Below are 25,730 nucleotides of genomic sequence, written 5' to 3'. Positions count from 1 at the left end.
GAGTCATGATTTATTATAATTACTTTAGTTAAAATTCTCTTTTTACTGATAACTATTCAGTCCTACAAAGACAGAAATAAAGGTATCCCTAGAACCTAATACCATGTGAGGCAACCAGTAAAAGCTCCTTTAATATGTGTTCAATAAACAATAAATCAAACAAATTCTTAGAACACTAAAAGGTGTGCGAGCACGTATTACTGAACAGCTCTCACACCAAGTACCTCCAGACGTCTCGGCCACTATATATAATCTCATTATGACGTCTACTATTTATAGCACTATTTATTTGCCTTGTCCTACATAGGTGGCTGACAAGACAGGAAAGATTTTTCTATCTTCCTTCTATATCATTAAAAAGAAAATCAGCAACCTTTTATATTTCTGTAAGAAATTATTTCTTATGCCTTTTTTCAACTTTAAGTAACAAAGTGAATTAACTACAAAACTCCAGGAAACGTCAGCATTCTATATAAATTAAGACTAGTGACTTAACCTGTAAAACTGATGAAAAGTGATACAAAAAGTTCTTTTCACTCCATACTCCCACCTCAAAAGAAAACCTTCACTAGAAGAGGCTGAATCAGTGATCCTCCAAATATGCTCTAATTCCTGGATCCTTTGAATGTATTAGGTTACGTGGCAAAGGGGCTCTGCAGATGTAATTAAGGTAAAAGGATCTCAGATGAAAAGATTATCCTGGAGATCCCCATGATCTGATCTGATCACATGGGCCCATAAAAGCGGAAAACTTTCTCAAGTTGGAGGCCTTGTGACATAGCAGTGTAAGTTAGAGAGACTTGAAGCATGGGAAGGCTGTGTGATGGGACTCACAGGCATGGACTACAGAGGCCTCCAGGAAATCATGGAAACCATGAGAAGGAATGTGGGGAGCCTCAGGAGGAAAGAACAGGCTTCAACTGACAGCCAGCATAAAAACAGGCTCTCCAACAACTTAAAAAACTTGGAAGCAAATTCTTCCCCATAGCCTCCAGTAAGGAACATAAGCCTCGCTAACACCTTGATTTTAGCCACGTCCGATTTCTAACCGACAGACTATGAGATAATAAATGGGCATTGTTTTAATCCACTAAATGTGTGGTAATTTGTTAAGGCTGGAATAGAAAACTAAACTGGTCACTTTTTATTTTCCTTCTGTAAAAAATGCTAGCGTTGTTTCTAAAGATCAGGGAAATTTATATATACATGTATTTGTTACGCATATAGACCTACGACACGTGTGATTTTTAATACTAAAGGAGTGTTTGATAAAGTGGCTATAAAGGCTCTAATCTAAAAATTTTAAATTCGGCTTCCTCAATTCCATCTTTTTCCAAGTCATTCGTTCAGTTGTTAAGAACCCTGCCACTTCTTTCTCACCTAAGCAACATGGCACTGTTAGGCTAATGAACTTCCCTGTATTTTTTTTTTTTTTTTTTTGAGACGGAGTTTCGCTCTCGTTACCCAGGCTGGAGTGCAATAGCACGATCTCGGCTCACCGCAACCTCCGCCTCCTGGGTTCAAGCAATTCTCCTGCCTCAGTCTCCCAAGTAGCTGGGATTACAGGCGTGTGCCACATGCCCAGCTAATTTTTGTATTTTTAGTAGAGACGGGGTTTCACCATGTTGACCAGGATGGTCTCGATCTCTTGACCTCGTGATCCACCCGCCTCGGCCTCCCAAAGTGTTGGGATTACAGGCGTGAGCCACTGCGCCGGACCTCTGTATTTTCAGTTATACACCACCTAGGTTGCTGCTGTTCTTTGTTCTTATTTCCATCTGATGTGCTAGAAAACATCTATGCTGCAATTCCTTCTGCATAAAGTTATTATAGCATTTTTTTCTCCCCAGTTACTTTGTCTGAACACAGAGAAACTGTTCACATTCTACAATTTTCTTCACAGGTTTATTCAACCCCAAAAGCTATACATATCTGATTAAATGGCAATGATTAAGTAAAAGTAGATAAATCTATGCTTGATTGAATATTACACAGATACTTAAAATTAGAGTCATGAAAATCAACTTCCTACTTTATTACATAGTTATACCTTTATTAAGTGAAAATTTTAAAAGTTAACCAGTTTAATTATAATTACATCTAAGTATGCATAATGTACGTTCACAACACAAGCTTATTGGTGGTTGTATTTGGGAGGGAGGTAATTTTATATATTTTGACTATACATTTTACCAAAAACATTAAATTTGTATCATAATTCACAGGCAGACACTGCCTCTCATAAGCCTTCCCACCACTCTCTTTACTATCTACTTGATTAATTGCAGCAAGTATTCTGGTGCAGCCTTGGGTGTGTGTGTCGGTGGGAGGAGGGGGAACTGTTTATAAATTTTGGTCCTCTTTCCCCTTAAAAATATAAGCATCTTGAGTAAGGGACTACATCTATGAGTTCCTTTGTACCCAATCAGAGTACCAATTATAGTGTCCTTAACATAATAAGCTGATTCTAACAAAATGCTGACAAGTATACCTCTAAGAAGACATTAACATTTTCCACAGAGATGTGAAAAAAATTTTAATTCAAAGGTGACAAGGGAAAACAATATATTCTCATTTATTAATATCTTACACAGCACCTGGAAAACCACCTCTGTAATCACCAAACTAAAAGCTTGTGCTGCTGCATGTAGAAAAGGAAATAAATGTTCAAGGTACTGCCAGAGACTAGAAACAGGTGATGAGAAAGAGCTAACAAACAGCGGAAGCATGTGGGCCACGCTAATGACGCTTTCATTTCAGCCCTCAATTGATGAAGCCCCTATCTACTAAACCACTTTCTGGCATTTATTTTCATATACCACAATAGATACATGAACGCCCACACAATTTTCTGACTTCAAAATGAGAACTAATTCAAAAAGAAAACAATGATAACTGTACCACTGTGGATAGTAGGAAAAGCTTTCTTACAGAGATTACATGTCTGATAAAAAACTTGTGACAGCATATTCTTTAGAAGAGTAAATAGAGATGTGTGCATATTAACCAAATGTACTGCCTTAAAAAAATGATTTTACAAAAGTAGTCTGTAATAATACCAACTGAAGGAAGATGCTTTATTTTATATGATTTTAAAATAAAGATCAGTATAAACATCTGCTTGCAAAATCAATATGCATTAAAAGTTAATCCATATGATGCAGTCCAAGTACTTATTGTAAGTAATACTTGTCTTTCTTAGCTTGTTTTATCTTTATTTGATTTCTAATTCATTCTTGGGCTGAAACATGCTCATAAAATTATGGTGCAACAAATACACATTTTAAAAATTAGTTATTCTTTAATGACAAAACATTAAACAATAGCAACTTTTTTTTTTTTTTGGAGGCAGGGTCTCGTTCTGTCGCCCAGCCTGGAGTGCAGTGGTGCAATCCTGGCTCACTGCAGTCTCCGCCTCCCAGATTCAAGCGATTTTCCTGCCTCAGCCTCCAGAGTAGCTGAGATTACAGGCACATGCCACCACGCCCAGCTAATTTTTGTATTTATAGTAGAGACCAGGTCTCACCATGTCAGCTAGGCTGGTCTCGAACTCCTAGCTGGATTACAGGTGTGAACCACCGCGTCCAGCCAGTAATAACAACTATTACAGTGACATATAATATGCTGTCCCCCAATGCACTTCTTATCTTGAAGTGGAGGGATGAAGGAGGAAGAAACATACACTGTAGGCATTATTTTTAAGGGGGGAAAATTCTCAATCACACAGCTAAAAGTTATCACATGTAGAATATGGGCTGCAAGTTTTCCTCTCTAGTTGCCCCTGTTTATACTTCATATTTATAAGTGAGTTAATCAATAAAAATAACCATCTTTAATATACACCCTTGCTAGCCTAATACCATTTTTATAAATACTATCCGATGGTACCATCATTAGGATAGCAAAGACACTTATTAAAATCAACTTTTACATTCAAGGGAACATCTCCCAAGACCTTTATGTTCTCCAAACTACAAAACCAGTGAATGAGTTAATTCACCCTAGAAAATGCAGTGACATATAACCATGAGAATGACAGTAAAGTCACAATGAGATGCAAGCTCCTTGGATTACATATCTAATAATATGCAATTTGGTGAAAGCAGAAATAATGATATATACAAATTCTCTCTGAACTTTACATTCTTGTAAATCTAAGTAAGTTTATTTCTTCCAACAGAAAAGTTCCTGGTATCAATTTTGAAAAAATGGTAAAGTCTTATGAAATAATTCATCTGAGTAGAGGGAAGAGCAGTATTTTTCACTAGAAAAACTAGGTTTTCTTGGCCGGACACAGTGGCCTACATCTATAATCCCAGCACTTTGGGAGGCTGAGACAGGCAGAATACCTGAGGTCAGGAGTTTGAGACCAGCCTGGTCAACACAGTGAAACCCATCTCTACTAAAAATAAAAAATTAGCTGGGTGTGGTGGGACACACTGTAGTCCCAGCTACTTGGGAGGCTGAGACAGAATAGCTTGAACCCAGGAGGAGGAGGTTGCAGTGAGCCGAGATTGTGCCACTACACTCCAGCCTGGCGACAGAGCAAGAAGACTTCATCTCAAAAAGGAAAAAAGAAGAAAAATTAGGTTTTCTTAATGAGAACGTCATGAGGCTCCATCATCAACCTGTAAAATAGGGATTATGATAAATAACCATCTACCAGCCACACTAGGTTGTTCTTAGTATGCACCAAAAAGCTAGCTTGGAAAGTACTTTTAAAACTTCAGTCAGTTTGATGTCCTGGCCAATTCCCTTCTACCCTTTCTGAAACACTGTCCATTCAATTATCCCCTCTTACACCCACAGTACTCATTTCTGCCTTAACCTGTAGATATGCTCGTCTTACCAATCTTAAGGAAAAAAAAAAAACACTTTCTTCAACCATGAAGCTCACAGATGCAGTCCTTTCTCCTTACATATCCTCAGAATTAAGCTCAACCAGGAATAGCCTACTCCCTGTATCTCCACAGCCTCATTTCTTATTCATTCCTCGAATCCTCACAAGACTTGTACCTGTATCCACGTCATTACATATATTGTGGGTAAGCCTCCAGGGGTGCCCAGATGCCTAATCCAACTGGCACTGGCAGTTCTGATCTGACTTCCCTAAGGCATTTGACAGTGTTACCAACTCTTCTTGAAAATTTTCCCTTAGCACCCATGATACCACCATCCTTTTTTGTGTTACTGTTTTGTTCCAGACTCCTCTCTGGTATTTTTACTGGTTTCTCATATCCCATATCCTGCACTGCCAATCACAAGTTATTTAAACACTGATATTCGGTGGGTCCTACTGAGAACACTTCAGCCTTTTCTTATCTCTTAATACTCTCTTCCTGAGTGATCTCAACCCTTCCCTTTATTTTAACCATGACCTACACAGAGATGATTAGCAAATGTCTCCCTGATGTAAACCTCAGTCTTCAACTGCAGGTCTGTATTCAGCTACCTACTAAACATTCCCCACATATGTCCCCACAGGTAGTTCAAGCTTAAAATGTCTGAAACTACCGAAATTACCATCTAAGCAATCATATTCATTCCCTAATTGCCTTGTCTTCCTTTGTTAATTCTCCTTCTTAATGACAACATTATCCCTCAAGTGAGATTCTAGTTCAGTCCATTCAGCCTGAGAAAGCTGACTGATAAAAATAATAAAACAACAAAAAATAAGAATAAATTTCAGTCCAATCTGAGCTCCCACTGAGAGCCACTACTGTGCCAGAATGCACAGAAACCAAAACAATTAAGTCATGGCCCGATTACTTAAGGAAATAATTCCACAAGGGAGACAGTTCAATTAATAAAATTATGTACCTTGCATTTAATTCTGAAGGAAAATGTTGCAAATTTTATAACTTGTCCCAGTGCCTCTCTCTCAGATCAAACCTAACTCCCTGAAAACAGAGATTGTCTCCTTTTTATTTTCAAATTCTAAGCACATAATGGGCACCAAGTAACTAATGAGTGAATGGATGATACTAATGAATAAAAACACAGTTGTACTGTCGTAAGATGCTGAAGCAGGATGTTGTGCTGTGCTTGAGAATTGGATTCAACTAAAAAAGTCTGGACACATCACTTCTGCATTCTCAAAATAATATATATGGTTAAGCAATATTCTAGATTATTAGATTGGCAAAGTGTTACCCTAATTCTCTTTGAGTCTCTAAATCCTGTAAAATTATTTGAGAATTTCTCTGTATTGCTACTTCAATTTTTACAGGTATTTGTATTATGTCCCAAATCAGTTTTATTGACGAATTTAATTAAAATGTTACTCGTCATTCCTGTTTCATCATTAGAGGCAATAAACAAAATTAGGCCTAATAATGATCTCAGTATCAACCTCATAATGTCCATCCTCCTCTAGATAACATTTAAATTACACAATTCATGCAAATTGGTAATTTTTTTCTTAAAAAATATTATTAGAATCTCTCAAACCAAATAATATTAATTCCTATTTAGAACTAAGCAAAAGGAAGATAAAAGAAAAACATTACATTTAGACAAGCAAAAGCAACCATTCAATATTCTTCAAAGGCATATCACAAGGTTACTTTGTAGAACAGGAAGTGTCAAAGTATGCACATCAGCTGCCACCCGACATATAGATGTCTCTGACATGGTAACAAAATGAGAAACCGTTCGGTTTAATAATAATAAAAAAGCAACATCAGTGGGCGGATATTACATGTAGCATCTAGTCCTGGTTGCCTAGCAACCAGTCATGAGTGAACTCCACAGAGAATAAAAGCCCTAAACAAATGTACAGTTTGTGCAACTTTCAAGGACTCAAAGAGATGTGTGAGTAGTTAATCTAAATTCTAGCTGGCAATTACCATACTGAGATGGAGGAAGGAGAATTCATCATTATCTCTCAGAATCAACTGTAAGATTAACTAGAAGCAAGATTCAACCCTTTAGGTTTTTACCTTTTGAACCAGTGGTTTTCTAGAAAAGAAAAATTTTGACAGTATGACTTATAAATTATAAATAGTTTACGCAGAAAAAAACCCAAAATTTCACTAACATATAACTTGCATTCATTCACTCTTTCATTCAACAAAACATATGATAAATACCTATCATGCACCAGATACTGTCTCAGCTGCTGAAAATACAAATATGAACATCACTTTGCAAGCTCTCAAATATACTATAATGGAGAAATCAAACAGTACACAAACAATAACAATATCACAGGTTCTGTAATACAGAGGAGGGCATGCGATATTATAAAAATATCTATAAAAGACTCCCAATTCACACTAGGGAAGTTAATTAATGGTCAGGGAAAACTTATCAGAAGAGGTAACACTTGAGAGGAGTCTTAAAAGACAAGCAAAAGTTGTTATAAAAGTGGGGCATGGGGAGAATATAAACCTATTTGCGTATTAATATACATCTATAATATATTTTAAATACATTTGTCTAAAATATATATTTATATTAATACATTTAAAATATTTTAAAATTATATTAAATATATTTAAAATGTTTTAAATTATATATATTATGTATATTTAACTTTACCTAAATAGAAGTGGCAGAAGGAAAAACATTTGTAAGTGAGCAAAAAACAGGTTGTATTAAAGGAACTTCACAGCATTTGGTGAAGTTAGGATCTCAGTGTTAAAACAGTGGTCCAAAGAGACAAACAGGCCAGGCGTCTTCCAGAATGACCTCTTATGCCAGGCTAAGAAGTTCAGGCTTCATCCAGAATGAAATTGGAGAGGCAGAGATGGGTCTTAAGCCAACAAATAATATAAACACACAAGGCAATGATGTGAAATATATTAAGGACAAAGCAAACAGACGAGAGGCTATGATAGCAAGAGAGATATTGAAGAAATAAAATTACCAGCAGAGTTGAATGCGGAAGGCGGGCATTGAGCAAGAGACGCAAAAATAATTTCTGGAATTCTTAACTAACAAAGATAGAGCTCTAGGGAATTTAACAACTATATATAAATATTGTTATACATAAAAATGTATGCTACTTAGTCCCTGATGAAAGTCTTGACCCCCTCCCTTCTTCTTAACCCAACAAAACAATTACACAAAGGTTAAAAAGTAGCTGTCTGGGAAGAAATAGATATCAGAGAGGAGAAAGAAGAGGCAAGGAAAGGGGAGAGGGGAGAAAGAAAAAAAGAAAAAATAAAGAAAACTAAAAGATAACAAAGTAAAATCTATCCATACTTCTGAAAGAGATGTTTAAAAAGAATTTTTCAAAACCATAAAGGAAAACACCATTGGTGCCTAACTACATAAAACATGAAAATGTAGGTATGTTGACTAACACAATTTTAGAATTTTATAAAGTAAGTCTGTAACAAATACAACAAAGAGTTACCATCCATTAAAATATCTAAGAGCAAATAAGCTTGGGAGATGCTATCAATAAGTGAGCAAAGAATACAGGTAGTTAATCCCACTTCAAAATAAGAATAATTAATTATTAATAATAAACAAAATGCATAGGATCACGATAATATCTCTATGTCTAACCTATCATTAACTGTTTTAGCTGCCCTATCTCGTTCAGAGTTTAGCTACACGGCAGTTTTATACAAATATGAGCATACAGGTAGAATAAGATTTTGAACAAGAAATATACATATATACTTAAATCTTTAAAATGGTTCACACCCTTTGGCAAAGTAATTCCAATTCTGAAAAAATGATCTAAAACACAGATAGAGGTTAATATTCAGCATTATTTTACAGTCAGAGAAAAGAAAAAAACAAAAAACACTGGAAATGGTCCAAAGCTTCCCAAAGGGAAATAAATATGCTATAGTACAGGCATACAAGAAAATATAATGTAGTCACTAACAATAATGTTTTTAGAAAGATTTTAATACTAGGGGAAAAATATTACAATGTTTAAAAAATGGAAAAAATAGTCATATAAACTATAATTTCAACTCTTGGTTGAAAAATAAAGGGCCGGGTGCAGTGGTTACACCTGTAATACCAGCACTTTGGGAGGCCGAGGCAGGTGGATCACCTAAGGTCAGGAGTTCAAGACCAGTCTAGCCAATATTGTAAAATCCTATCTCTACTAAAAATACAAAAATTAGCCAGGCAAGGTAACGCATGCCCGAAATCCCAGCTACTCGGGAAGCTGAGGCATGAGAATTGCTTGAGCTCGGGAGGCAGAGATTGCAGCGAGCCAATATTGCACCACTGCACTCCAGCCTGGGCAAGAAAGCAAGATTCCATCTCAAAAAATAAAAAATTTAAAAAACATAGATAGGATAAATATTACTTCTGAGTAGTGATAATAGGTTTTTCCTTTTCCTTTCCTGTATGTTCTATTTTTTAAATAATGAGATATTATTTTTGTATTTAGTAATGAACTCCATCCATCTCATCAATCCTCAATAAACATACGCCTTAACTTTGTATTTACATAAATATCTCATTCATTTGAGATCCTTCTATGAAATTAGTCATCTCTACTCATTTAACTTAAACTTATCAAGTAGTTCTACACACTGTTGTTGAATTAAAAGAGCTTTCTACAGTGCCCAAAAGTCAAGGGTAACAAGTACATGGTATTAAGAACTTCAATTTAAATAATGGAATAAAAGCAAAAACAAAAGCAAACTTTTAGTAATTGAAGGGGTTTAACCACTTTAATATACTTTATTCACTTTAACGCATATGGATGTAATAAGCATAACAAGGCTGTGCCTTTATATTACCTGAGGTGGTTTAGCAGAGGCTGAAGTCTTTCATCAGACTGCACAGCAGGCAAGGACCTGGCTGTTAACTAAAAGTAGGGAAGAAAGTTAGTAAAAACAGCAAAGGCTGAACACTGAACATATTTGGATTCTAAATGTAAAATGGGTTGAAGAGCAGATAGGGAGGCAATATTTTAAAATATAAGAAAATATTTCTATTTTTCAAATCAAAAAATTATATAAAAAGTGGGTACATTATGTGATCAAAGCTGGCTACATGGTTCTAAGGACACAGAGTATGTCACTAAGGTTAAAAGTAATAGTAAGCAAAACAGAGAGTGAAAGGGAGTGCCCTGAGTTCATGAAAAAGCATTCATTCATTCATGAGATTATCTTTGTAAATAAAAATGGAAAAACTTCTAAATGTAAAAATGTGTGACAACCAAACTTATAACGCTAAGGCCTAAGATGATGAAGAAATTGAAAAGAGAAATTCTGATTCATAGCTAAGCCGCTTTGTAACTGGTTACACACAGAAGTGTATGTACTTCATTCTATCAGCCACATGACTGTAAGGAACCAAGAATATTTTTTAAGTATGCAGAAGCAACTCCAAAGTATTTAATATTAAAATCTGCCCTCTAATTGATCTAAGAAAAAAGAAGTCAGAGCCAATACTGTGTACCAACTTGACGGTATATCATGAAAATGTGAATTTCTGATATATTTTATTACAACAGTATTAATTATATACCTATGTATCTCTATTTTCTTCTCTGTTCTTAAGAGAATGCCCTTTTTTAGAATCTGACACAAGGAAATTAAAGACATTCATTCAATATAATCAGATAGCTTGAGGTAAACAATAAAACATCAAAACAAAAATAAAAGATAAATCTCTTCAAGATTCAATTATGATCAAAATAATTCTCATATTCTACCAATCAATCATTTAACAATTCACAAAATAGAACTTTAAGACAAGCAACAAACTGAAAGATATCCTTTGGGTTTATGCAGTGTATCCTCTCTAATTTTTTTCATACATTAATTAAAATTTCCTAAAAATGGAAAACAGACATTTAATTCATCAAATCTAATTTTCATAGTATGCAAATAAAAATAAAACTATCATCTAAAAATATCTTTTACAGGTACTGATTGACTTACAACCTATGCAACTTACGACCATTCGACTTTACTACCACAATTGCTAGCCATGACTGCTCTGCATCTGGCAGCGCAAACGTTGCCCAGCTGGGCGTACGACAGTGCGGACCAGCTTCCGGCAGCACTACCATCTCCGCATGCACCATTTCAACTGTACATATAGCTTACTCAACTTACGGCCAAATCGTAACTGTACAGATAGCCTACTCAACTTACGACCAAATCGTGTTACGACCGGTCTGTCGGAACCAATCGTGGTCGTAAGTCAAGCACTAACTGTATTTGTGAAAAATATGAAGTACCATATATGAAGTCATTTTTATTTAATAATTTCTAATAAAAATGGAAAAGCTTTCCCAATTTTGCAAGAGTCAACACATTGACAAGACAAAGTTACTAATTTAAAATAAAATAAAGTGAGACAATTAATCTGCTGCAATTTTAGCACAATCAACAGACTTTCAGTACCCCTGAGAAATACTAAGTCTTATATTTTGTAACATATAAAATGTTATCAAGGTTATCAAATTCTATAAACGAAACACTTTAATACATCTTTTATCTGTTAATGTCAAATCCTGTTACAAAATGACATTTTCATTGTTTGAGAGATTTCATGTCTCAGAACCAAAGCTATGTTCTAAAAAGATTTAAATGATTTATCTAGACATTTCAGAAATCAATTCTCTGAAAACAGGGCAGAGTGGGCTTTTTAAGTTACTTCTGTCAATCTATATACTATGCTTTCTAATCAAACTGTCTTTTCTAAATAGAAGCAAATAAACACCTCAGTAACAGCAAAATATTTCTAGACATTTGTTCAGTCTATATAGAAAAGATTTTCAAATCTACCCCTTCATCTTAATTTCAGCCTTCATTTCCTTTTCCCTAAATTATTCATACAACTCCACTGTTGTTTCTGCTGCCATTCTTGCCCATTCCCTAATTTATACCAAGGTCAGAGTGAAATTTTCAAAATGAAAGTCAACCACACCCCTAATTAAAGTCATCTAGTAATTCCCTCAGGCACTTAAGGCCAAAGTTATTACATCTTTCATCAAACATTTACTTAAAATTTTCCTTTTAGGCTTGCATTACTGAAACAATAGGCACGGAATGAGTGACTGACTATACAGCTTCTGCCAATTCCACAAAACACAATGAGACACCTCAGGTAGAAATTTTCCATAGCTCTAGCTTCTGCAACACATGCTCGATGATTTGAGTTCTCTCATCCTCCCCTTCCTACTTCCAACTTACTTTCAAGATTGAATCTCTGGCAAGAATGATTCCTAAACCAGGGAAAGGCCAATGCCCTGAGTAAAATTATTTCAAAGGAGATTTTTGAGTTTTGCAAAAATCTTCTCAACTTTTAAAACAATCAGCATTTACAAAAAGACCATGCATCTCTTCATGTTAAGGATATGAAGTAATAAAGCTATTCCAAAGCTCTTTAAAATGGCAAACCCATCTGGCTAACCTTTTGCTGACAGAATGCAAACTTCATTTTAGGAACTGCTGGCTCCATCATTTCTTCTGATATTCTTCTCTGAGCTAACACAGTCACTACGTATACCCGCTGGACTGTGAGTGGTAACTGCATCCCTAGCACTTGCAACACAAGAGATGTTTAGTTTAGTAAGTATTTATTGACTATGTAATAAATTCAAGAAATTACAACTATGTAATTTCATTAATTGATAAAAATCAAAGTATATGTCTGTTTTATAAAGCTTTTCAAATTCCTGCTTTAAGCAAAACTAAATATAAATCAAAACTAAACATAAATCAAAACTAAACTAAGTAACAATTATCAAGCCTTCCGAGAAAGCAATATACTATCACAATAAGATTTTTAGCATTTCCTTTACAACCTGAAAGCTGTATCTATCCAGGTTAAATAGACTTTGGTTTCCAAATATATTTTATTTTATTTTATTTTTATAGAAAACACAACAATGTACCTGACACGTAAATCACTAAGAATGAAAGAGAAGGAAGATCTCTCACAGTTTGCATCTGTGAAGCCTAAACGAGTTGTCTAAGTTAGGGCAATTTCATGGAAACCATCACAGAAGTTGACATCACTTATAGCTTATTTCTCATTATTGTTGAAAGGTTAGTGGTGAGTTAAGATGTCCTTTATTAAAACTATATTAGCACACTGAATTAAGCAGTACAGTTTCCACTGTTTTTAGACAAATATACCAGATTATGAACTCATATAAATCTCATTTTAAAAATTAGTATCCCTTAGTAAATTTTGCCTTTTGACATGTATTTGGTTACAAAAATAATGCATTTTACCAACTAATAATCCTCCATTAAATGCCAATAAATCAGGTGGTTACTCTAGACTTCACAACTACACAATATACCCATGTAACAAAACTACACTTGTACCCTCCTACATCTATAAAAATAAAGAAAAATGTCAATAAATATCAAATACATTCAAAATACAAGAGACAAAAGACACTTTGGAGGGAGCTGGTCCAAACTTTGTCATTTTATGCATGAGGAAAGCAGATTCCTCAGGCCACAAGCAACTAGTTGCCAGCATGGCCAGAAGCCTTCGCCTAATTCCAGAGCGCTTCTGTCTCCTTTGATTTCCTCACTTCTCAAAACAGGACAGCACTCTTCAAGATTCACTTCCCTCACAGATTTTTAGTCTTCAAGATTCACAAATTTTTTCACAAAAGTTTCTTCACATCATTTGAGATTTGGCTCAAACATCACCTCCTCGCTGAGGCCTTCCTTAACCTTGCTTTACCAAGGTTTTAGAATTTTACTTCTCAATATATAATATAACAGGCATTACCAAAGTATTGACCACAACATAGTACACAGTTCCTTCTTTTTTTTTATTTTAAGACAGACCCTTGCTTTGTCGCCCAGGCTGCAGTGCAGTGGTGTGATCTCGGCTCACTGCAAGCAACCTCCAAACCCTGAGTTCAAGTGATTCTCCTGCCTCAGCCTCCGGAGTAGTTGCGATTACAGGTGTGTGCCACCATGCCCAGCTAATTTTTGTATTTTTAGTAGAGACAGGGTTTCACCATGTTGGCCAGGCCGGTCTCGAACTCCTGACCTCAAGTGAACCAACCACTCGCCTCGGCCTCCCGAAGTGCTGGGATTATAGACGTGAGCCACTGTGCCCAGCCATAGTTCCTTCCTTCTAATCTACGTCTCTCTGATTTTTGGTGGAGGGCATTGGGTCACAACATAATTGTCAGAAATATTGACTGAATACATACTTTCTCAACAAGGGTTTGGTAAAGCAGCAGGTAATCCTTAACCCTTTGTAAAGCAGCAGGGTATTCTAACTATTACTAGGTATCTCACAACATTGATCTCTATCTGAAATTATCTGATTAATTTTCTTATGGTGTCTTTCTCTAATCACAAGAATATAAGCTCTGCCGGGCCAGGAACCTCTGCTGTCTTGTCATCACTTTCCTCTCACTGCTTAGAACAGCACATGGTATGGCCTGCAGTAAGTACTTACTAAGTTTTGTTGAGTGAACGTAAGATTTACCCCTCTCAAGTATTTCCAACAGAGGCATGAGTTTTAAAAAGTCTGCCCTAGACACTGATCCTTTTGGTCTTGCATTTCTAATTGTTTTCGTTAGTAAATATGTCCCATCAAGTAGAGGAGCCACACACATTTCTCTTATTTCCAGCTAAATGGAATATCCAAGTCCTTCTGTTTAAAGGAGGGCTAGTGCACTACCCTGCAATGTCGTTGAAACTGTGACCTCCTGGTTCAAAAGAAACAAACAGCCCAAAACTAGCAGTCCAAAACTCAAAATTATGTGAACTGAAAAATGACGAGGTTTATAAATCTAGAAAGAGCAGCTTTATTTCTCATAAAGGGTTGCAGCCTGCAGGATGGCCATTCTGATAGGCTAGGAGGCACAGCCTCTGCCCAGCAGCCAGAAACAGACACTTCGAAGAAGGAGCAAAGGAAACAGGAATTTATGCTGAGCAGGGTAGCCAAATACACATATTCAATAAGCTAGAGAAGCAGTCATGAATATTTACAAAAGGAGAAGCATGCACTCACGCAATTAGGGTTCGTGTCTCTTCATGAGTCGCGTGTAAAAATAATGGCGGCATTAGCATGATGCAAAGGCAGAGCTTTCAGGCATCAGACATGAAAAGGTAAAATAGAGAATAAGAAAACCCTCACTGTGCGTCCTTCATAGACTGACCTGAACCACTCTGTGGTTAGTAGTCTGTCAGGAGGGAATGTTGGTTAGTTGTTGTGTGGAAACTGCAAAAAGGAGAGTAAGCATCAGGTGGTTGGTTGATACCACGGATGGAATGAGTCTTTCCTAAGGGATTGTTTCTGTTTAACCTAGTGGCAATTAGCAAGGGATGGAGCATAATGAGGCATGTCCAAACTCCCATTACATCATGGCTGGGAACTCAACTTCCAAGGTTTCTTTAGGGCTCCTTTGGCTGGGGGGGCTTAAAATTTTATTTTTATTTCTCAAGATATGCTATAACAGTCACTACCAAAAGATTGACCATGACATTGTTCCTTCCTTCTAATCTATTCCTCTGGTTTTTGGTGAAGGGAGTTGAGTCACCAATTGATGATTTAAAATAAAGCAGAAATATTAACTGAATATATATTTTCCCAACATTATTAAAAATGTCAAACACACAAAGTTCTACAGTGAACACCCATTTAAAAGAAAAAAAAAAACCTAACCAGCCAACACTGAGACTGCTTCAAGAATTTATATAAACTAATTAAGGAACAGACAGTGTAAATATGACACTATTCAAATAAGACTCAGACCAATGTAAAGAAATAGGCTTTGCTATTTAAATCACAATGCTAAAATAAAAGTGTGGATTTAAACACCTTTCAAGATATTACTGCTAAATAAACTGCAGCTTCTGGTAGGTTATTTTTAATGAGTCCAAAATATTTGTCTCAAAACACCCCACCTAAAAAGGACGTAAAGTTTTAAGAACACTGAAATCTGGTCGGGCATGGTGGCTCATGCCTGTAATTCTAGCACTCTAGAAGACTGAAGTGGGTGGATCACCTAAGCTCAAGAGTTCAAGACCAGCCTGGTCAACATGGTGAAACACCATCTCTACTAAAAATACAAAAAATTAGTTGGGCATGGTGGTGGGTGCCTATAATCCCAGCTACCCAGGAGGCTGAGGCAGGAGAATCACTTGAACTTGGGAGGTGGAGGTTGCAGTGGGCCGAGATAGCGCCACTGCACTCTAGCCTGGGCAACAAGAGCAAAACTCTGTCTTTAAATAAATAAATAAATAAATATAAACACTGAAATCCAAATAGTCATTATAAGACTAACCTACTCAAGGATAGAAAAATCTGGATATAAAGCATGCTTGATTGTCGTATCTTTTCAAGAGTAAAGCAAACAAAATATTTTCTTTTTAGACTTCCCAATTAAATTAGATCTCTTTAATACAGCAAAAAGTAACTTTGATCAGAAAGGAGAAAGTAATTGTTAGAATTACATTCCGTATGCAATAACACTTTTTAACAAGTGGAGTAGGAAGCAATTTTGGTTGCACCTAGGGAAAGCAAGAGGGAAGGAGATGAGGGACAGTGGCAGCTTCAGTTTCATCAGAGATATTCTCATCCTTTCCTTGGATTCAAATCAAGAAAACTCTGAAGCAAACAGAACCCTCTAAATTTATGCCAAGGAAGAAATAAAGCTCTGGAGACTGGATCACGTAACATGTTTGCAATTCTGTTTCTTAGATTTTAGCTTAACTCTCTTTTCATTGTGTTGGTTCTATAAATAACTGGGCGAGACCAGACCTCCCTGCTTCCAATCACTGACCTTTGTTATAGATTAACCGGCCTCCTTTATTGTCCTAGATGGCATTCAAGATCCCATGACAGTTACATCTTCAATGTGGAATGTTAATTACACTTTTCCAGAAAGAAAAAGACCACCTCAACTAATCAAATCATGTAAGTATGCACTAAGCCTAACATAGAAAGATGTTGAAATTGTGTTAAACTTCCCTGCGTTTTGTCTGTATAAGTGATCCCAAGCTTCTATGCTTTGGAACACTGCCTTCCATTCTTTGGAGTCCATTTCCTGTGTGGCTAGTCGAAATTTTGTGCTTCAATAAACCCCCTTTAAACTAGACTCAAACCCTTTGATTAGTTTAGGTTGACAGTACGTTAACATTGGTTAATTTCTAGAAGTAAATACATGAATGTTCTACTATTTTGCATACATTTTTGTTTGCAATAGTTCAAGAGAGGAAGAGACGGAAGACTGACTTATTCTCTAGCAGTGGGAGGAATGGCTTGGAGGAGGGCAAGCTAAAGTAGAGGCAAAGAGATCAAGAGGGTGGCACATGCAGGGATCGAGGGCTCCAAGATAAAGAGCCAAATTATGGCAGAGGCTGTAGCATCAGAAGGACATGAGGGTAAGAAATATGTAAAGGTATGCTCCACAGAATGAACCAAATTATGGCAGAGGCTGTAGCGACAGAAAGGAAGGCATGTGCATAAGAAATATGTAAAGGTATGCTCCATCAGAGAAGGGGAAGATAGAGGGAACGTGCAAGTAGGTAGATAGTTGTATCAACTGGAAGACAGTGGCTACAGAAGAGGAAGGTGGGAAATGAAGGAACATTTTAAGTTTCATTCCAGGCACGCTGAATTTGCAGTGCTTTCAACTAACTAAGATGTAACTAAATATATATGAATGTAGAGACCAGGAGAGATTTGGATTTCGATTTAAGTGTTATCAGCAAATAAGCAGCAGATAAAACCATGAACTGGCTAAACCCTCCCATATTATATGCATAAAACAGGGATGTCCAAGTGTCATTGACCAGTAGTAGCTCATTAGAGCACTATGTTGAGGGTTCATTCTGTAGAGAAGAAAAGGTATTATCTTTCTTTGCCATCACTAGGTCCATGACTGAGACTCCGGTAACAAAAGACAGATTAACAAGAGAAAAGCACAGAAATTAAAGTTTTATGTGATACCAGAGCCTTCAAAAATGAAAACCCAAAGCAACAAGAAAGCATGTGTTTTTTATGGACAGTTGTGCAGAAGGATGATTGAAGGAAAAAAGGGATACTAATCTAATGGTGGCAAACTGGGGGGAACTTAGCAAGGCCTGTTTGTTCAGAATCTCCTCCCTGTCGCTGAGTCTTCAGTGATGAGACAGGTTTAGGAAGGGCACACCTCCAGTGAAGGTTTTATAACCTACCTCAGGAGGAGGTCGGCTAGGGTTTATGGCCTGCTTCAGAAGAGAAGGAGCCAGGAGAAGGTGAGTGACCTTCTTGTTTCTGTTGTTCCCTCAAATGCCAGGTACCATATATCGTGGGATAGCACGTCCTAAATCCCATCAGTTACAAGTCACATCCAAGAAACAGTACAGATTGAAGTGTCTGCTCTGGATAAGGAATGGCAATTCGACATATCTGTCAGGCATGTGCCATTCTTAGTTGGAACAAGAAATTTTGCTGATAGACTTGAAGTTTTGTAACACTGATTTTACACAATTATAGATTAGACAGCATAACCAGTAGCACCTTTAACTCTTGTTGTACACATAGAATAAAGGAATTTCACTTTGTGAAAAAATGTTCCTCTGCCTTCAGCTATGAAGCTGGCTGTTGTTGCTCTTAAAACCCCCTAAAGGAGATTGTGCTGTTAGCCAATTGCTATTTTGAAGTAGAACTGTTCAAAGGGATTGATAAGGGCCTGTAGGAAGAATATATTTTTCATGACTTTCTTTTTCAAATGATGAGCTCAAAGGAAGGGAACAAGAATGCACAAGGTGGTAAATACGTAAGCAAATACGGTGAATCGTTCTTAAAGCGTCAATAGACATTTTAAAAGCAAAGGTGGCCCAATCTGTTTAAAATGAAGAACAAGACGGTGGCTTCATTTTAAAATAATAAATCCCTTCCCCAAACTGCTCACCCAACGTTGGAGAAATTAAAACACATAAAAATGACAGGAAAACAATGCTTACTTGGAAAATATTGCTCAATTTTGTTCTCTGGTGTTTGTACCCTCTACCACTCACTTCAGCTTCCTTACAAAACTCAAAAGGAATGACAATATCAAGAAATCCAAGATAGGTAATCAGTACAATTTAGGTCCCTTCCTTTCATGTAATGTTGTCTATTCAAAGAAGCAGAATAGTACTCTCTTACAATGCTATTAGGGCAGTAGCATTTATTATTTACAAAAGACAAAGAGATAAATATTATTTATTATGTAAAATGACAAAGAACCAAATTTAGGTTTATTTTAATGGAAAACAAATAGGGAATATTTTTCAAAATGTCTTTGCATTCTCCTCATTTCATACAAGATTTGAGATGGCTCCTAATGCATTTTATAACTCACAAGACTGTCAACTCAAAATCTAGAATGCCAACACTTCTCTAGTGAATTAAAGATGCATAGGTTATGCTTATATATGTATTCTAAGAGATAATTTACAGATCAGAAAAATAATTTTGTTTTAAATCAAAAGGCAACAATTTATTCAAACAGACCTCACAGCAACAAAAAGATATAGCTTTAGAGAGAACAGGTTGTTGAACAGAACTATCACTTTTATTACTGGGACCAAGGCAGATGTCAAATAAAATTAACTTTTACAAGCAGCTGCTCCTTTAACTTCATTGATTTTAACAACAGAAAATCCTGTGTCTTTTTGAGCTACATTTTCTTATAATAGAAACAGATCCCAATTACAAACCCCAAACTGTGAGATTCCATATTACATTTCCCCTTGCTCCTGGAACCAAATTTGTTCTCCAGTTTCATGTTCTCCCTTGGCAGGCTGAGATGCTGTTCATCACTAATCGTAACAGTCTAGTGTTCAGATGCCCACAGCACTTTTTGGTTTCCACAGAGCTCTAACACATGTTATTTCAGTTGATCTTCACAACAAAGGTAGTTTCATCAGTACAATGCTTTGATACATGGAAATTTTTCTATCAGCTGGCTACAAACATGATTTTCAGTATGTAAGCTCTAAAAAGCAACCAACGACCTTGTCAAGCAAAACGCATAGATTCCATTTGAGCTCTAAACATGCCCAAGTAGTTTAATTTCCAAAGAATATTAAACAGTGCAGAGTTAACAAGATATTTCCAGTTCAGGGGTCTGGATGATATGAAGAACCAAGGAAGCAAACCTGAGAATAGTGCAAGCAGATATCCCAGGGCTGATTTTTGATCATGAAACCTATGGTGTGAAAAGAAGTTTGTTATTCAAAGGCTAACCTAAGCACCTTACTGATGCTCTACATCATTTAGAAATGTAAAACAATCGCTTGAGCAAGGGGAAAAGAGGTATTAAGAGGTATGCAGTGATACATGTACAAGGATCACTGACTGTTCTCCCTTAGAGTAAAATACCCATAAAATCATTTTGCTATAGAATAACCTGATAATTTGGGTTCAAAATTCTTAAGCTACTATAGCAAGCAGTTTCACAATTACATTTCTCATAACCCAAACAAAGACCTGGAAAGTAGAATTCAACATATTTTATTTTTTGAATTGGTACCGAAGAGCTTGAACTGTGAACCTTTTGATTAGCCTTTTTAGGAATTGCTCTTATGGAATAAGAATGCAGCAATGCAGTTGGCATTTCTCAAGTTTTTACTATGTGCAGGAGTTCTACATAAACTCTAATCCTCACAACATCACTAGCAGGGATATTATCTCTGAGGCTCCTCAAGGCCTCTCAAACTGTTCAGCCAAAGATACCTAGAATATTCAAAGAGGGTGAACAGCAGGTGACCTTTATGCCCTAACCATCAACTTCCTTTAATCTCATAGAGTTATCTTAAAAATGTATACAAAATATTCATCTGGCTCTAGAACATGTTCTTGCTTTTTCTATAAATATGTTTAATTATTTTACCTAGAGTAATACAGTGCCGTTGTTATCCTCTGGTTTTATCTATTCCTTAGTCTATTTAGCCCCATACATTCGCCCATTTTATTACTTTAGAAAACATAGTACTACATTTTTATTCCTTACAGACCACCTGAGAGAAGTCTTTGGTGGTACAACTGAGGCTGAGAGTTGGCTGAGATGATTCTGAATCTTTTCACTGTGTCATTTCATGTGACTACCACCAATCAGAGAGACAGAGAGGACGTTTTCTTCAGCCAAAAATCTTTTCATGAAAAGACTCTAAAAACCATTTAAATTCCTAGATTTTTTTCATTCATTTAATAAATTTGTGAGGCAGTAACTGAAGTTGTAAAATTCCTTATTATTATATTTTCATTCATCATTTTTGTCTCCTAAATATCTATACCATATTTACCTAAACATACGTTTGCCAACTTCTTATTTAATGGAAGAAAATAAACGCTTATCTGGGTTTTCCAGAACCAAAACTGTTCCTTTACTGTTTATTGTAAGCATGAATCTTGTGCGAAATCTTATTATGTGGAAGTTTCTCATAAAAATTCCTAAATATGCACATAAATTCTACTGTGTACACTGGAGTTGCCAACTGTATCTACAGGCTTCTAGTAAATGTTTAAAAGGTGGCCCAGACAGAATAGTGGGTTTCATAGTGTATTTTGTTTATCTTCTGTAAGCATGATTCCTTTAAATTCCTACTGAGTCCATTTCCAGGTATATAACCTGCCCAATACATTGGCGATCTTACCATTTTCCCTAAATATTACTGAAGAGTGTACCCCTTGTTGCAAACATTAAAGGTAATCTACTCTGCACTATCCTTAAATACATTATTTATTAAGTAATCTGAAATCGATGTCAAAGGATCCACAATCATATTAATTACCAAAGTGAAGAGACACAGAAAAGACATGTATATGTAAATATACACTATCATTTTCTGCAGGAACTCCTTTTTTTCCCCAATTTGGACTTTAATTAAGACAACTGAGAGTGGGCTGAGGGCAGTGGCTCAAGCCTGTAATCCCAGCACTTAGGGAGGCCCAAGCAGGAGGACTGCTTGAGCTCAGCAGTTCAAGACCAGCCTGGGTAATACAGCAGGACTTCGTCTCCACTAAAAATTAAAAAAAAAAAAAAAAAAATCAGCCAGGTGTGGTGGCATATTCTTATCGTCTCAGCTACTCAAGAGGCTGAGGCAGAGGATTGTTTCAGCTCAGGAGATCGAGGCTGCAGTTAGCTTTGACTCTACCGCCACTACACGCCAGCCTAGGCGACAAAGCAAGACACTGTCTCAAAAACAAAACAACAAGGCAATGGGGAGTGGAGTGTAGGAGGTGGACAAGATTATTACTAAAGCCTCAGTGACAGTAATCTGTTGTGTAACAAAAACAGTCTTTGGAAATGCATTGAAGAACTGAAGGGCAAGTAATCAACAAAAATACACAGATTTCCATTTCCCCCACAGCTGAACCTCAAACCACTGATCCAAATGTATAATTCAAGGATTGTAGCCCCAGATGGCTAACAACATACCTCTAATGTTTATGTTAACAGATGATGCAGAAAGTATTCATTTGCTTAGTACTTCAACTACTTTTCCTCGCCTCTGTGACTTAATTTTCCCTGCTCTTTTAGAGCACAATGATGCCTTCCTTGATAGAGATCTTGTCTTTGTGGGTGTTGAAAATGTTTTTATTTAAGTATAGAACAGCCCAGTGTGCCTCTACATCTCACTGGCAGTTTATTTATCTAACTGAAATAATCAGATATTGCACTATTTTTGGGCTCATTCAGTTTAGTTGAAATTTAAGCGATTTTCTTTATTCATGAACTAGTCCTACAGTTTTTCTTTAAAAATAAATAAGACTATTACATGATTTTGTTCCTCTACTAAAGGATTTCTATTTTTAAGCCCTTCTAAAAGGAGCTTCTTAAAATATGTGACTAACTTCAATTACACATAAAGAACATGTTTTGTCTATTAAAACTAGAGCCTTGTGATTAATTATAAAACTTTCCTAATTATATTTATAACAAAACAGAACAAGAAAAGTAAATAATTTCCATTGCTAAAACACAAAAGTCAATAGAAACCACTGATTATGAAATGAAAATAGAAAAGTTTATTATCTTTACTGTGATAAGCACATTTATGCCAACTAGAATTTTCACCTCAGCCATCTGATCCAACATTACATACGATGCATTTCACAAATGTTTAATTCATCACAAATTTAGAGACAAAACTCATTTACTATTATTGAGGAAGCTGGAAGGAAAATGAAATAGACATATGTTGAAATGTTGCAACAAACACATCAGGGTTGTTCCAAATCCTTTTTCCATCTTGTTTTTTTCCTTACAAAATTAGGAATTATCAGAAGTAGCAACCTAGGTCACTGATGTCTTCTCATTTCTAAATTCACACAAGTTTAAATAACACAGAATTCCTTTAACAACAAAGAAGCCCCTGCATTTATTGTATTAATACCAGTAAAAATATAAATCAGTTCCCTGTTAATTTAGGTCACCTAGTAAATCAAAATTACATGCAAAATTCCATTATTTTAAGGAAAGTAGGTATTTTTCTTATTCCTTATTTCCTTTAGGTTTTGACCTTTTGCTATCTTTTTCAAGATTAGAGACAATAATTAGATTCCATGGTAAATAAAAGACGATGATCTATAAAGTGAAAAAAACCTTACCTGCTTCCATAACTTTTTAAAAAACAATGTAGCTATTGTAACAACTGCCTATTGTTCTGACTGCCTGAAATGATGAGCTGCCACTTTTGTGATGGAATGCACCCTAGGTAGTATCGTACTGCAAGCAGGAAGGGTGTAGATTCTAGACCACTGTGACATACTATTATCTGTACCTAGCCTATCCTATTCAAAGTACTAAGGCATAAAATCAAGAGTGCAGGTAACATAAGCATGTTTGGGAATACACTGCCTAAGAGTAGTCATTTTAATCTATCATATTTATAAAACATCTTTGAAAGCAGAACAGCTGCCTCAGACTTTTAAATGACTTTGACATACAGGTGAGTGATTACTTTCCAATGACATTACTTCATACTTTCTAGCACAATCATGCTGATAGTATCTGATGGATAACCAGACAAACAAAGGACAAGTCTGAGCAATTGCCATTCTTTATACTTGATGTCTTCATGTTTTATTACATATCTTAGGAAAAGGGAAAGGGAATAAAAAAAACTCACAGGCAAAACCCATAGGCACTGTTAGTTCCAAAAGGTCTCAATACACACAGGAAGCCCCAAATAGTATTATTTTGAAGTAGCCACAATCTTCAACTAAAAATGCACTTTGCTGCAACTAAAGAACCATCAACAGTTATAAAACTAGGAGAAGGGAGAAATTTTCATCTTACATGTCCTAACTAAATTTTGTTTTCTTTAGTAAAATGTTTTGAATGAATGATTACAAGATCCTGTGGACAAAGCTCAGAGCACCAAATGTAAATCTTGATTTCCTGTTCTGCTATTTGTGCCTGATTTATTTCCCCCTCAGTTTATTTTAACACAATGTAAATTAATGCCAGAATGAACTAAAATCTGTCCTACTAAGATGCTTCAACAGTGCTCTCATGTGAACTATCAAAGAGTTCACATAATTTTTAAGTCAACTACCAAAAAACACATGTATGCCAGGTATGGTGGCTCATGCCTGTAATCCCAGCACTTTGGGAGGCCAAGGCGGGCAGATCACGAGGTCAGGAGCTCAAAACCAGCCTGACTAACATGGTGAAACCCCGTCTTTACTCAAAACTCAAAAATTAGCCGGGTGTGGTGGCGCCTGTAATCTCAGCTACTCGGGAGGCTGAGGCAGGAGAATCGCTTGAACCTGGGAGGCAGAGGTTGCGGTGAGCCAAAATCACACCACTGTACTCCAGCCTGGGCAACACAGCAAGACTCCATCTCAAAGGAAAGCAAAAATAAAACCAAAAGACAAACAAAAAACACATGTATTTACCGTAAGTTGCCACTGATTTTTAAAATCACATTAACGTTACCTAAAAGTTCAGTAAATATTTTTGATTAAGGACATATAGTAAACATATGGGCAACAAAATACTTAACGAAACTGGACATTTGTAACGGTAAGTTGTAACTTTTCACAGGTATTCTAGCTGCAAGTCAAGGACAGATGGTTTTTTGGCCCCTATGCAAGGCAAGAATGAAGGTGCTACTCACTAATATGAGCAAGAACAAATCTGGCAGAAAAACTAAAAGAGATTCAGTTTTGTCCATGTTAAGTCTGAACTGTCTGTTAGACATCCAGGCAAAACTATCTGGACTTAAGAAAATGAATCTGTAGAAATCAATCCATCAATCTCAGAATGTTTTGTAGATTAATGAGCTTTGACAAAATGTCTATCCTTAAAACTAGGGCAAACAAATAATGTATTGCCATATTAAAGCTCCTTTTTATTACAAACTATAGTTAACAGATACAAGTTTCACTTGCTACAGAGCTATCCAGCTCTACAAATTCTTAGTAAAATGGAAGTCTTAAAGGCAGTTCTTAAGTTGCTCAACAATTCTCAGAAGATTGAACAATCATTTGCTTTAAGGATGTACTGACAATACAGTAGCTACTAGCCACATGTGGCTACTGAGGTTCTTCAAATATAGCTAGTCCAATTTGAGATGGGCCATAAAATATACACAAAATTTCAAAGACTGAATATAAAGAATGTAAAATATCTCAATAATTTTGTATACTGATTATGTATTTATGGGTTAAATCAAATAAATTAAAATGAACTTCATCCTTTGGTAATTTTTTTTTTTTTTTTGCAGAGGCTCATTTTTTTACCCAGCCTGAAGTAAGGCAGTGTGATTTTGGCTCACTGCAACCCCCACCTCCCGGTTTCATGCAATCCTCCTGCCTCAGCCTCCCAA

At 36.1% G+C, this 25,730-nt stretch overlaps 1 protein-coding gene across 1 annotated transcript in view; it reads right to left on the bottom strand.

The window, feature by feature from the left end:
• PRIM2 (DNA primase subunit 2) overlaps nt 1–25,730 on the bottom strand; it is a 329,319-nt gene that overhangs the window by 130,384 nt on the left and 173,205 nt on the right. Inside the window, exon 11 of the mRNA XM_032299377.1 lies at nt 9,720–9,787. Within this exon, the coding sequence (XP_032155268.1) occupies nt 9,720–9,787 (68 nt within the window). The remainder of the gene's footprint in view (nt 1–9,719; nt 9,788–25,730) is intronic.

The sequence above is a fragment of the Sapajus apella genome, unplaced genomic scaffold, assembly GCF_009761245.1.
Source record: "Sapajus apella isolate SASKATOON/1434 unplaced genomic scaffold, GSC_monkey_1.0 scaffold41, whole genome shotgun sequence".
NCBI classification, from domain to species: domain Eukaryota; kingdom Metazoa; phylum Chordata; class Mammalia; order Primates; family Cebidae; genus Sapajus; species Sapajus apella.
This window is presented reverse-complemented; position numbering and strand designations above follow the sequence as displayed.